General features: G+C 51.6%; 1 protein-coding gene across 1 annotated transcript; it reads left to right on the forward strand.

The window, feature by feature from the left end:
- The first annotated feature begins 9,860 nt into the window (after nucleotides 1-9,860).
- On the forward strand, nucleotides 9,861-10,829 carry LOC132249536 (olfactory receptor 2AT4-like). The gene has a single exon (XM_059724888.1). It carries the CDS (start codon nucleotides 9,861-9,863, stop codon nucleotides 10,827-10,829), a length of 969 nt encoding a protein of 322 aa, XP_059580871.1.
- The last annotated feature ends 1,435 nt before the right edge of the window (nucleotides 10,830-12,264 follow it).

Raw genomic sequence — 12,264 nt, forward strand, 5'->3', positions numbered from 1 at the left:
GGCAGACATGGATGGCCTGGGGAAGGGCCTGTTTGCTGGGCTAGCCCTGATCACCCAGCATGGACGGATCTGGTCTCAGGATGCCCCTCCTCAGCCGCCCTTCTCCTCCGCTGTTATCTCAGGACAGGGACAGGCTTCTTAATGCACAAAAGCCCTGGCACACACTGGAGGACATCATGCAGGGCAGGCCAGCACTTTTTTGGCTGAAGTGCCACTAGCTAGACCCAGACCTTCCCTGAGTGCTGCTCTGATCCCTGCGATGTCCGTGTCTCTGCCTCCATCCCAGCACCTTCCCTTACCCCAGGCTCACATGCCAGACCCAGCCACTGCCCATGCCCCTCATGGCACACAAGCACGGGCTGCCCACACTACCGTAGGGAAACAGGCAGGGGCACCTCTGCACACCCACAGCCAGCCGGGCTGGTCTCAGGAGTGAACAACCAGGGCCATCGCCCGGGGACCCTCTAGGCTAAGCCTGTGCCAGTCCCACAGTCCTGGGATGGTGGGGGGGGACCCTGTCACAAGTGTGTCACAGGCTCTGACTCGGAGTGAGCAATGGGTCCTTTTCTTGCTGACAGGTCCCATGGGTGGTCAGTGGGTCCATGTGTGAAGATCTCAGAGCGAGCGTGGACCCCCTCCCCAGAGCCCCCCACTACCTGCTGAGCGCTGGACCACCATGGCTGGGCCGTGTCTTCCTCTCCGGTGCTGGGGCTGCGCTCCGTGCTCCTTCCCAGGGCTGTTCCCCAGCAGCACCGGCCCTACGAGTGTTACCCCTCATCCAGACAGGAGGTTCTGGCCCAGAGGCATCAGGAAAGGCACCCCTCACCGTCCTTTTGTTCATTTAATGCATTTCAGGATCACTGGGGATCCTCTTTCCTGCTGCTCCCAGCAGTTACAAAAATGAAAGTAAATGGTTACAGGAAATGACTGCCAAGGACACCTGTGGAGACACGCCAAGATCACTGAAGCAGAGGTCAAAGTTCCCACCAAGCAGCACGCAGGTGTGGCACCGTCAGTCCAGTCACTGCTCTCCAGAGGTCCTGGCCCCGGTCTGCCCTGCTCTCCAGGACCTGCGACAGTCGCCGTCCATGGGGTTTGCATGATGCCAGCGACCACGGCCCCTGTCCCTGGGGAAGTTGGCAAAACCCAGCGCTCCTGCAGTTTCCAGGCTGTGACGGAGCAAAGGCCTGTGTGCTCCACACCACACCAGGGCACTGCTCTTCACGGTACTGATGTGGAAACAAAAGATTAGAATATATAAATGTAAAGGCCACCCTTTACAATTCATTACACTGATTTCTTTGTTTGATTTCTTGCTACTGTAACAAAGTGAATAAAAACAGGTAAATAATACTACAACAACAACACAAGTTCCCTGAGGAATACTGAGAGCTTTTCCCCACCTGCTAAAAGTCTGCCAGAATTGAAAGGTCTTACTCAGACTCCAAAAGATGGCCAAAGTAATGGGTCGTGTTGTGAATGGAGGAATTGAGGGATGAGCCCTACCTAAACCCAGGAAGCTGGAGCTCCAGTTTGCAGCAGCTCTCCATGACTGGTGATAAAAGGGTTCATTTTTTTCTCATCCAATGGCTGTTCTTATCTCCTGAGCCCATACAGACACCACACTAACTGCCCCTGCACCCACACTTTCCAGCTAGGGCCTGGTCAGAGGGTGCAGAGTGCCAGGAATACATCTGGACTCTGTAAGGGTCACACAATGTGCTGAGCTGAGAGACCCCACGTGGGCTGTCTCCTTGGCCTCTCCCACAGGAGTCTGTCCCCTTCCACACTAAGGCCATGGAGGTGGCTTGCAGGACTGCAAAGGGCACAAACCCAACTACAGGCCATGTGTGAAGCCCTGTCTGTGCTGCCAGGAGCTGGACAAGGAGCTGGACAAGGTGTGGAGCGATGCCCAGGAGGAAGTGCCCACCACACGGCACAGCTGGCTGCCCACGTGGTCAGGACATGTGTGCACAGCTGGGAAGGGAACAGCCACTGCCCAGCATCGCAGTGCAAGGACAGCCCTGGCTTCTGGGTTACTTTTCTAGTCTTTCCCTGCTTTCCTCCTGCATGCTCTGGTCTCTGTGCTAGCCACGACAGTGGGGCAGGGGGAGACCTGTGCCCGTGGGTCAGCACCAGTCAGGAAAGTGCTGGCCTGGAGCCCAGGAAGTGCAGAAACCTCATGGTGCCTTGATACCAGGGAGGGGCAGCTCAGGGCACTGAGCAAGACAACTGCCCAGAGGGAACCTCCCTCCCAGCCTCTGCTTTGGGGGTCACCTCACCCCAAGCAGCCAGCGCAGTGAGACACGTGTTGGGAAGGGGGTAGTAGTAGTGGGGTAAGCAGATGGGAGGAGGAAGGGGATGAGGAAGGGGAGCTGGCAGAGCTGGGTCATGAGGCAGAGCCTGTGAGACAGCACTGCTGTGCCCACTCGTGGATTAGAAATTGCCTTAAGATAGAAGCAAAAAGCGAATAGAAATGGCCCTTTTCCAGGATGGAAAGTAAAGAGCAGGGCTCCCCCGGGATCCGTGTTAGGGCCAGTGGTGTTTAACAGGCACATCAGGGACCTGGAGAAGGCAGTGAGTAGCAAGGTGGACAATTTTCATATGGCAAAAGTATTCCAAGCAGGAAAGACTGAGGCACCTGCAAGGACCTGCAGAAGGCTGTGCAGCAGACTCAGGTTCCTGCTGAGCTCAGCCAGTCTCTCATACGACACTCCGTACAGGGGCATTCACAGGCCTGGGTCTCCTCTAGCCCTGAGAAGGCACCTCTAGCTCCCTGCTGCTTCCTCCGCACTGCCGTCATGCACCCCGCTCTGACGCTGGTCCTGTGGTGGGACAGCTGCTTCTGGCCTGGGGTCTCTTTCCAGAGCCTAAGGAGTAGCTAAACGAGGGAATGAGCAGCTAAATGGCAGGTGAAATTCAATGCAGATAAATGTAAAGTGAATGTAAAGCACGTTGGCAAAAATAGCCCAAACCCTACCTGTACTCTCATGGGCTTTACATTAGCTATCACCACACAGGGAAGAGATCTAGGACTCACTGTGCACAGTTTGCTGAAAACATCCGCTCAGTGCTCAGCAGCTGTTGAAAAATAAAGGCAAACAACATTGTTAGGCATTATGATGAAGGGGATTGTAAACAGGGCAGACAGTATCCTGATGCCTCTTTGCAAATCCAGGTTGCGCCCACACCGTGAACTCTGCGTGCAGTTTGAGTGCCTGCCCCTCACAAAGCATGGAGAAGGACGAGAGTGTGGCAGAAATGCCACCGTTGGTGCCCCTCTCCAGAGACCCGTCTCAGCCAGCCTGGGAGGCTGGTGTTTCATTCCTCAGGGTGGGGATCTCCCACCTGGTCTACATGACAAAAGCCTGGCGCCTGGGAGGCGGATGCTCTGGTCACCTGGGCAGGGGGGAAAGACCCGGCCCTGCGCGGGCCCAGGTAGCCAGTGATGCTGGGGAGATTGGTCGGCTTGTGGCCAGTATTGGCAGCTTCGATTGGACCGGGCTGCTGAGGTCAGAGAGGTTATTTAAGGGCTCAGTCCAAGAAGAAGGGGCAGTCAGCCATTAGTGATTAGCCATGCGGTCATCCAGGTGAATCTGAGCCTGGCTCTCTCCTCATCACCGCATGCTCCAAGAGTGCCCTGCCTCCAGAGGAAACTCCAACCACCTCCGGACGATACGAGTGAGTAAGCTACTTGAGATCAGACTAGATATTTAGCTTACAGTAACTCAGATGCGTGAGCAAAAGGCTACCTCAGCCACCCTGGTTTGCTCTATGGGATTCCTCTGATATTCCTGTAAGATTTCTATGATACTGCTCTACCTTTTACCCTGTTTCTGCCCTACCCCCTGTCATCAATAAAGTTCTCCTTGTGACCGGTGTGGGAGACTTATTGAGGGGTGGGTCTAAATTATGCCAAGGAGGCCCCTTAGGTCTGTGGACTAAGGGAGGCTTCCTAATAAGCCCCTGACTTGGGGAAGTGCCCCAAGTGCTGGTATTGGGTCTAGGACCCATTGGACGATCAGGCATGTGTTCTCCAAGGTGCGCAGAGCCAGAAGTGAGTCCAGAGCCTTGGATGGTGGCTGCGGGAACCCCAGGCTAGCGGGTGTGCTCCAGGGAAGGGGTCGGCCGGACGGGAGGCACCCCAGGGAGGCACTTGGAGCCTGGAAGGTGGGCGGGCGCAAGGAGGTGGGCGGCTCAACACAGGAGCGCCCCCTACTGGCCCGCCACAATCATCACCAACCCAAGGACCGCTACCTGCAGCCTGCAGGCTGGGCCCTGTAGCCCATTTGGGTCGGCTGCTCCCACCTGCTGCTACTTGCAGCCAGGCTTGCTGAAAGCTGCCTGCTTTTGTTCTCCTAATTCTGCCCGGCTCTCTTCCTTCCCCATAAGAGGGGAAGGAGTCCTCTATGGCAGAAGGATGTCCAGGAACTAGAGAGGATCTAGAGATGCGGAACAGGACGATAGAGGGGTTAGAAGAATACAGGCTGTATGAGGGTGCTGAGAGGACTGGATATGCCTCGTTCAGAGACAAGGCACAGACGTAATAGCACTTTGCAAATACTTGACGGGTGCCATAAAGAAAGGGAAGACAACTGTCCTGAGCAGAGCAGATTTAAATTAGCTCTCAGATGAAGCTTCCTTACTGCCAGGCTAGTAGGACATTGGAGCAGCTGCCTGGGAAAACTGTACCGTCTCCTTCCCTGGAGGGAGGCTGAGAAGTGTTTGGCAGAGATGCTTCTGGGAGATGCATCCTGCGTGCAGGCAGGGCGCTGGACCAAGCAACCCCGGAGGTCCCGTTCCACCGCACGAATCTGTGCTTCCCTCCTCACTCATTTAGATCTGTAACCTAGGCATCGGCTGCCCTCCTCTCGCTCCAGCTGCTCCAAGCCTCACCCTTTCGACCTCTCTGCTAGCTCAAAGATTCAGCCTTGTCTTCCGAGCCATTTGGAAAAGGATCCTATTTCTGTCTTTATCATCTCACAGTCCAGCTACTGTCACGTCCTTTCCTCTGGCCTGGATGCCACCCCCTTTGCTTCCCCGAATCCATTCATTACAGTGTCATCTCCATTCCTTGTCAGCCAGTCACCCACCACTCTTTCCTCTCCACTCGGTACTTCTCAGTCCTCAGTGGCATCAAACACACGTTCATACACACTCGTACTCTCACCTCTAATGGACAGCAATCGCAGAATGCTTATAGCAGGGTATCTGCATGGAGACTGTCTTGGACGCAGACCTCGGACATGGTTCAGTCACTCCCTTAAGAACTGCTCTGTGGAGCTCTGCTCTGTGCTGCAATACGTTTTTTAATAGCAGCAGTTCAAAAGATGCCAGCAAGAGTAAGGATGCTGGGACTCGGTAAGCTCTTTGCCAGGCTGGGGTAAACAGGCTCGATTCCACCCAGGGCGGTCTTTTCAGTTGGGCAAATAGTCATCCCTAGCAAATAAGGAGTTGCGATCTCTCCCATCACTGATAGGAAGTTATTAGAGTGTGGCTAAATATAGACCAGTATTTGGATGTCTCTGGGCATGTCTACACATGCAATTCATGTTATATGGATTTACTGCATTGTAAACCAGCCCTTGGCAGACGTCTATATGTGAAGCCATTTGGGAGCAGATTTGCTGCTTGTGGGAGTAGCCTGCAAAAAGTCATGTCCTAGTTAATAAGGATTTGCATTCTCTCCCATCACTGATATTCAGTCATTAGAATATGGGTAAAACTAACCTACTTTTTGGATAGCTTTAATTTTTCCCAAGGTGTCAGAACCGGTGCTTGAGCCCAGATTTTACAGCTGAATCCTGAACCTCTCATGCAAAGAACCAAAACCCCAAACAGAACAGCCTTGACCGGGTGTCTTCATCAGGATATGCAATGTGGTAGCTCAGACCCATCTCTAGCCATAAGCTGTGTGTGACACATGCCAGGAGTTGGGTTTCTCTCCTCAGAGCTGTGGTACATTTGAGCAATGGTGACACCTGCACTGAGAAGGCACTTTCCTCTAAGCCCAAGATGCTGTCCAAATAACTATTCCATGCACTGGTACAAGATGGGGACTGACGGGCTGGGCAGCAGCTCTGCAGAAAAGGACCTGGGGGTGACCGGGGGCAAGAAGCTGAACAGGAGCCAGCAGTGTGCCCTTGGTGCCAAGAAGGCTAATGGCATCCTGGGCTGCATTGGTAGGAGCGTTGCCGGCAGATGGAGGGAAGTGAGTCTTCCCCTCTGGTCAGCACTGGGGAGGCCACATCTGGAGTCCTGTGACCAGTTGTGGCTCCCACTACAGAAAGGATGTGGACACATTGGAGAGAGTCCAGCAGAGGCCAACAAAAATGGTTGTGGGGCTGGGGGACAGGAGTGGTGAGGAGAGGCTGAGGGAACTGGATTTATTTAGTCTGCAGAAGAGAAGACCGAGGGGATTTGATAGCAGCCTTCACCTCCCTGCAGGAGGTTGCAAAGAGGCTGGAGCTGGGCTGTTCTCAGTGGGGGCAGATGACCGGACAAGGAGCAAAGGACAATGAGGTTAGATATGAGGAACATCTTTCTCACAAGGAGGGTAGTAAAGCACTGGAGCAGGTTACCCAGAGAAGTGGTGGACTCTCCATCCTTGGAAGTTTTTAAGACCCAGAAAGACAAAGCCTTGGCTGCGATGTTGCAATTGGGGCTGGTCCTGCTTGGAGGAGGGGGTTGGACTAGAGGTGACCTCCCAACCCTTATTTCTATGACTCTAAGATCCCAGCTCTCCTCACCACTGCTCAAATGTCCTTTGCTACCAGAAGCTTCAGCAGATGAGCTTTTGGATGATTAACTGAATCTGGGGGTGCTTTCATGTTTCCTTCAATCATGAGACAAAGTTTGGAAGTGCATGGCTGGATGGAAGTGTCACGCAGTTAAGTCAATGGCCAATGTCCAGTATTTTTCAATGGGAGTAGACCGCAGTTTCCAACGAATCATGGGGCTGAAGCATTGCATAATATTTCATCATGTTACACATTCTCCAGTTCATGTATCTCCTTTTTATTTGCTTGATTGTCAGCATCTTCAATGTGATTTCCACATATTGCGAACTCTGCTGCACCACTGAGGTCCCAAAGGGACTGTTTATCATTAAAGTAACGAAGGCCATTTCAGTTTCTTAATTGAAGACAAAGAAAAAAACCCCAATGCTGATGTCACCTTTGGGGACTGCGATGGGGAAAACAACCAAGCAGTTTGTTCAAAAGACACACAGTCCTCTTAGTCGGGCCAGTTGCAGAGGCTTTGCAGCTGGAGTCTCGCGCCCATCATTGAGAATAAGCCTAGCCACAGTGAAGATCTTTTCGTCACTTGAATGTGCAAGTGAGTTACTATTCACATGGCTGTATTACATGTTCTTACCTTTCAGTCTAACTACCTACTTCCTTTGCTTTAGCTTTTCGGATGGAAACCAGGATGGAGGGAACCTTTACTACAATGGAGAGCAACAGACACCAAGCCAAGGCATTTTGTTTGCCTTGAGAAATAAGTTCCAAGACAACACTGATGTTAAGGATACTACACCTTGAAAGCTTGCATTAAATACAATAAAACCATTTGCTTTTTAAAGTAGGGCTTTTATAATGTAAACTATTGTCTGAAATCTTTGCAGAGTTAAAAGAGCAATACAGGGGGAAGAAAGCAATGACATAGCACAGGTCAGAAAGGAGGAGAGAGTAAACTACCTAGACATTTCCTGTGTCCTCACAACAGGCAGGGTGCGCAGCCAGAGCCCTCTGCACAGAACAGGGCACCTGAACACGGCACCTGCCATGGACCACGGCAAGGGGTGTTTGGAGAGGAGGGATGCATTAGCCCAGGTCCCTGGTGTCTGGGATGGGACAGGCAGAGAGCGGGTTTGTGTCCCTGGCAAGAAACTAACAGCTCTGAACAGGAGGGACCAGAAACTCCAGCACCTGCAGTCAGTGCGGTGCTGCGTACGGCAGGTAGAGCAATCCCGTTAGCAGAGGGGTGGATGGGAATGGGGCACCCCAGCATGTAACCCACAGTGTCAAGGGCTCCAGCCCCAGCCCTGGTGAAGGAGGGAAGAGGCTGAGGTTCCTGAGCGTGTCGGCACACAGAAGAGATGCTGTGGGGGTTGGCAGCTTCCAGCAAGGGGAGGCAGTGAGGTTTGCTCTGCCCATGGAGATTGCCAATTCTCAAATGGAGGACGCTGCATATGCAGCCTCCAGCCAGACAGACTTTATACTGGGGTAGGGGGAAATCCCTTTCCAAACAGATTGAGAGCCACGAGTGGGCCATGACCCAGATGGGGAGAGTGCGTAAAAGTTTCCCAGGGGCAGCAGGAGCCCAAGGAAAGACACCGCGGTGGAGGAGAAGGAGAGAGGCTCTGGGGGAGCGGGTGAGAGACAGCAGGAGCCCCAGGGAAGACGGAGGGAAATGCACAGGCACAATAAAGACTGCTTGTTTGCAGCAGATAGGTCTGCTGTGCTGTTTGGGAGGTCTGGCCGCCCCTCTCTCATGTAAGGAGGAAGACACCCCATCCTGAGCACTGAGCAAAGGGGGAGCTGTCTGAGGCCACGGTGCTACAGGGAGCCGGGGCAGACAAGAGCAGGGGCTCAGAGCCGGAGCTTGTCTCTTTAGAAGTCACCCCAGGGCTGGCTGCCCGGTGTCCTCACAGCCAGCAGACAAGGCTTCTTCTTGGGGAGGCTTGAGGCGGAGTTCCCCCTGACATGGGCTGATCCACGACCCTCTATAGACCCTACAGAGCACTGAGAAGTGTGGGTGCAGTAGGGAGCAAACCAGTCCAGACAGGCATCCTGGCATTTGAAGGTGCAAACAGAAGTTACAATTTTTGCCTGATCTGGTTCCTGAAAGTGCTCTACAGCTGTGATCAAACACAAGTGCATGACTGCAAACTGCTTTAAAATGGCCCGGTTCAGCAAAAATCTGAATCTTCGTTATATGAGGGTGAAAGTGAAGGTGCTCCAAAGTGGAGTGCCCTCAGTAACTTCTGTCAGTGCTCGCTGGTATCAGGCCCAGTTGACACAGCCAGGCACTGCTCCCAGTGCTGATTTCAGAATGGGAGAGGAGAAAGGAGTGGAGGGAGCTCATTCTGGGGGATGCCCAGCTGGTGGTAGGCAGTGAGGCAGGTGTATTGGAGCCCCTCTGAGGTGGGACCTCTGGTCCACCCACCCTCCTACTTCTGCATGGCTGGGGAAACCCCAGAAGGGACCTCCCTCCCTGCCTTCGCCCCCTCCCATCCTGAGTCAGCATGGGAGCTGGGAGAGGGGACAGGGAAAGGGCTGCAGATATGCCACCTCTCTCTCTGGATGGGCTCCAAATTGTAGCTTAATCTCCCACCCTCTCAACCCAGTAGCAAATATCTGTTGCATTTGGAGTATTGCTCTAACTCATGGTGCTTTCCATGATGTGCCATGAGTTAGGGCTGGGATCTGCTCTTCTGTCTGTGCCTTGAAAGACCAAAATATCTCCCCTGACTCCCATACCAGGTGAAACCCATTTTTCCAACTGGTATCACCACCGCACCAAGTTACCCAAGTCTCATCACAAGCAGGAGATCCTCAGCCTGCTATCCCACACTGCCATAGCAATCGAGGCCAGACTTACAGTGGAGAAGCTCTGATGCCAAAACATAAGGAAACAGACAGTGCTGTTAGTGGAAAATGCAGCACATAAATCACCTCTTCTCCTGCCCTATGGGCTTAACATATCATCTGAAGGGAAGGGCACTGGAAAGTAAGTGAAATTGTACCATAATCATTAGCAAATGGCACAGTGTGAACAGCCGTGCTGATTTTCTTGTCCAGAGAAGCATTTGCTGACTGTGTGTTTTCCATTCCAGATGGTTTAGGACGCGGGCCATGGACAGCTGCAACAGCAATGCTTCTGCCAAAAGCTTTTTTCTGGTTGGGTTTCCTGCTCTTCAGGACTACCAGCTCCCGCTCTTTCTTGTCTTTCTCTTATTCTACCTGCTCATACTAGTCGGCAACATCGCCATCATCACGGTTGTGGTGGTCGACCCAAAGCTTCACAAGCCCATGTACTTTTTCCTAACGAATCTCTCCGTGTTAGATATCCTGTTCACAACCACGACCATTCCCAAAATGCTGGCTATGTTTCTGGTCAATGCCAAAATGATTTCTTTCCAGGCCTGTTTCCTGCAGATGTACAGTTTCCATGGGCTAACGGTGACAGAAGCCCTGATTCTGGTGGTCATGTCTTACGATCGCTATGAAGCCATTTGCAATCCTTTGCATTACGCGGTTAAAATGACCAAGAGGATGAACATCCAGCTGGCAGCAAGTGCCTGGATAACTGCCTTGATCATACCAGCACCTGTCATGATCCATACCTCTCAGTTAGCATTTGGTGAAACCACCAAAGTTTATCACTGCTTTTGTGATCACTTGTCTGTGGTACAAGCAGCCTGCCCGGATTTTGGTGCCACTTTTCAGAACTTCTTGGGGTTTTGCATTGCCATGACGGTCTCCCTTGTGCCTCTTACCCTTGTCATCCTGTCATATGTGCTGATCATAATCTCCATATTAAAGATCGACTCCAGGGAAGGTCGCAGGAAAGCCTTTTCCACATGCACTTCCCATCTGATTGTGGTTGGCAGTTATTACTTTTCCTTGGCTGTATCTTACATCTCTTACAGAGCAGACATGCCTACTGATATCCACGTCATGAGCAATGTGGTCTTTGCTATTTTGACTCCTTTGTTAAATCCCCTCATTTATACTTTACGTAACAGGGAAGTGAAACAGGCAATAAGACAGTTTATTGTACTCAAGATCTTTCCTCCCTTTAAAAACATTTTAGTGCTTTAGGGCACATTTGCTTCAGCACTATGTAAACCTCTGCACTATTTCTGTTCTTTTGAAAAGGGATTAATTAAGGCTAAAGTGGTTTGCAAAACCTTCTTTGTGGTCCTTGCAGTGGGATGAATTTCATGCAATCCGGTAGTGCTAACTATCCTCCTTGGGCTTGAAAAAGGGTAATTATATTGGGAATTTTGCTACTTGGATTGCTTTCTTCTCTGGACAACCACCTTCAATCATCATGTGATACCCTGATTATTGCAAAATCAGTTTAAGTGTGTGCAAGTGCCTTAAAATGTGTCATGGAATCATAGAAGGAGAAGGGACCTGTATGATCATCAAGTCCGGTCCCCTGCCCTGAGCAGGAAGTATTGGGCTCAAGTGAGCTCAACAAGGTGCTTGTCCAGCCTCATTTTGAACACCTCCAATGAGGGTGACTGCACCACCTGTGCTGGGACCATGTTCCAGATTGTGGTGACACCTACAGAGAAAAAGTTCTTTCTTATGACCAGCCTGAATCCACCCGCTATTAGTTTATGCCCATTGTTCCTCATCCTCCCTTGAGATGCCCTCCTGAATAGTTGCTGTCCTGGTTCTTGATGCTTCCCCCTGAGGTACTCGTAGGCAGCTATCAAGTCACCTCTCAGCTTTCTCTTCCTCAGGCTGAACCAGCCTAGTTCCTGGACTCTCTCCTCATAAGGTCTACCCTCCATGCCCTTAGTCAAATGGGTGGCCCTTCTTTGTACCCTCTCGAGCTTATCCATGTCCTTATTGAAGTGCAGTGCCCAGAAGTGGGCACAGCACTCCAGCTGAGGCCTCACCAGTGATGAATAGAGAGGGAGGAGTACCTCCCCAGATCTATCGGTCATACAACAGTTGACGCATGCCAGAGTTTTACTGGCCCTTTGGCAGCCTCATCACACTGCCAAAAGGGCCAATAAAACTCTGGCGTGCATCAGCCGCTGGTCTATAAAGGAAAAAAAGCAACTTCATAGAAAAGGGCAGTGTGTTGCACTGCATTTATTATCTGTAGCCCCAACCCTTGACAGGTGCCCCACCCCCAGTCACCATCTTGGGACTGGAAGTCCCTCCCCTTGTCCTAGAAGTACTCTTTTGTGCGTGGTCCTCCTTGAAACCAGAAAATAAAGAAACCGTATACCAATAAATAAACAAAATAAAATAAAATAAAACATCTATTTTATTTTAATTTTATTTAAAAAAAGATGTTGTCCTGATTTACATGGGGTTACCTAATGTATGTAGAGGCAATTGCATAATAGCTCAAAATACACTCTTACTCTTGTATATTGTGTGGTGGGGAAGGGGGTGTATGTGGGGTTGGGGAGTGGGTGTGTGTAACAGAGGGCCCTGGGCTCTCTGTTACTTTAAAGTAAAGACAGCCCAGCCAGGGAGCACTGCAGGGCAGGCAGGGTGCAGCAGCTAA

The sequence above is a fragment of the Alligator mississippiensis genome, chromosome 1 (assembly GCF_030867095.1).
Source record: "Alligator mississippiensis isolate rAllMis1 chromosome 1, rAllMis1, whole genome shotgun sequence".
Taxonomy (NCBI): Eukaryota; Metazoa; Chordata; order Crocodylia; family Alligatoridae; genus Alligator; species Alligator mississippiensis.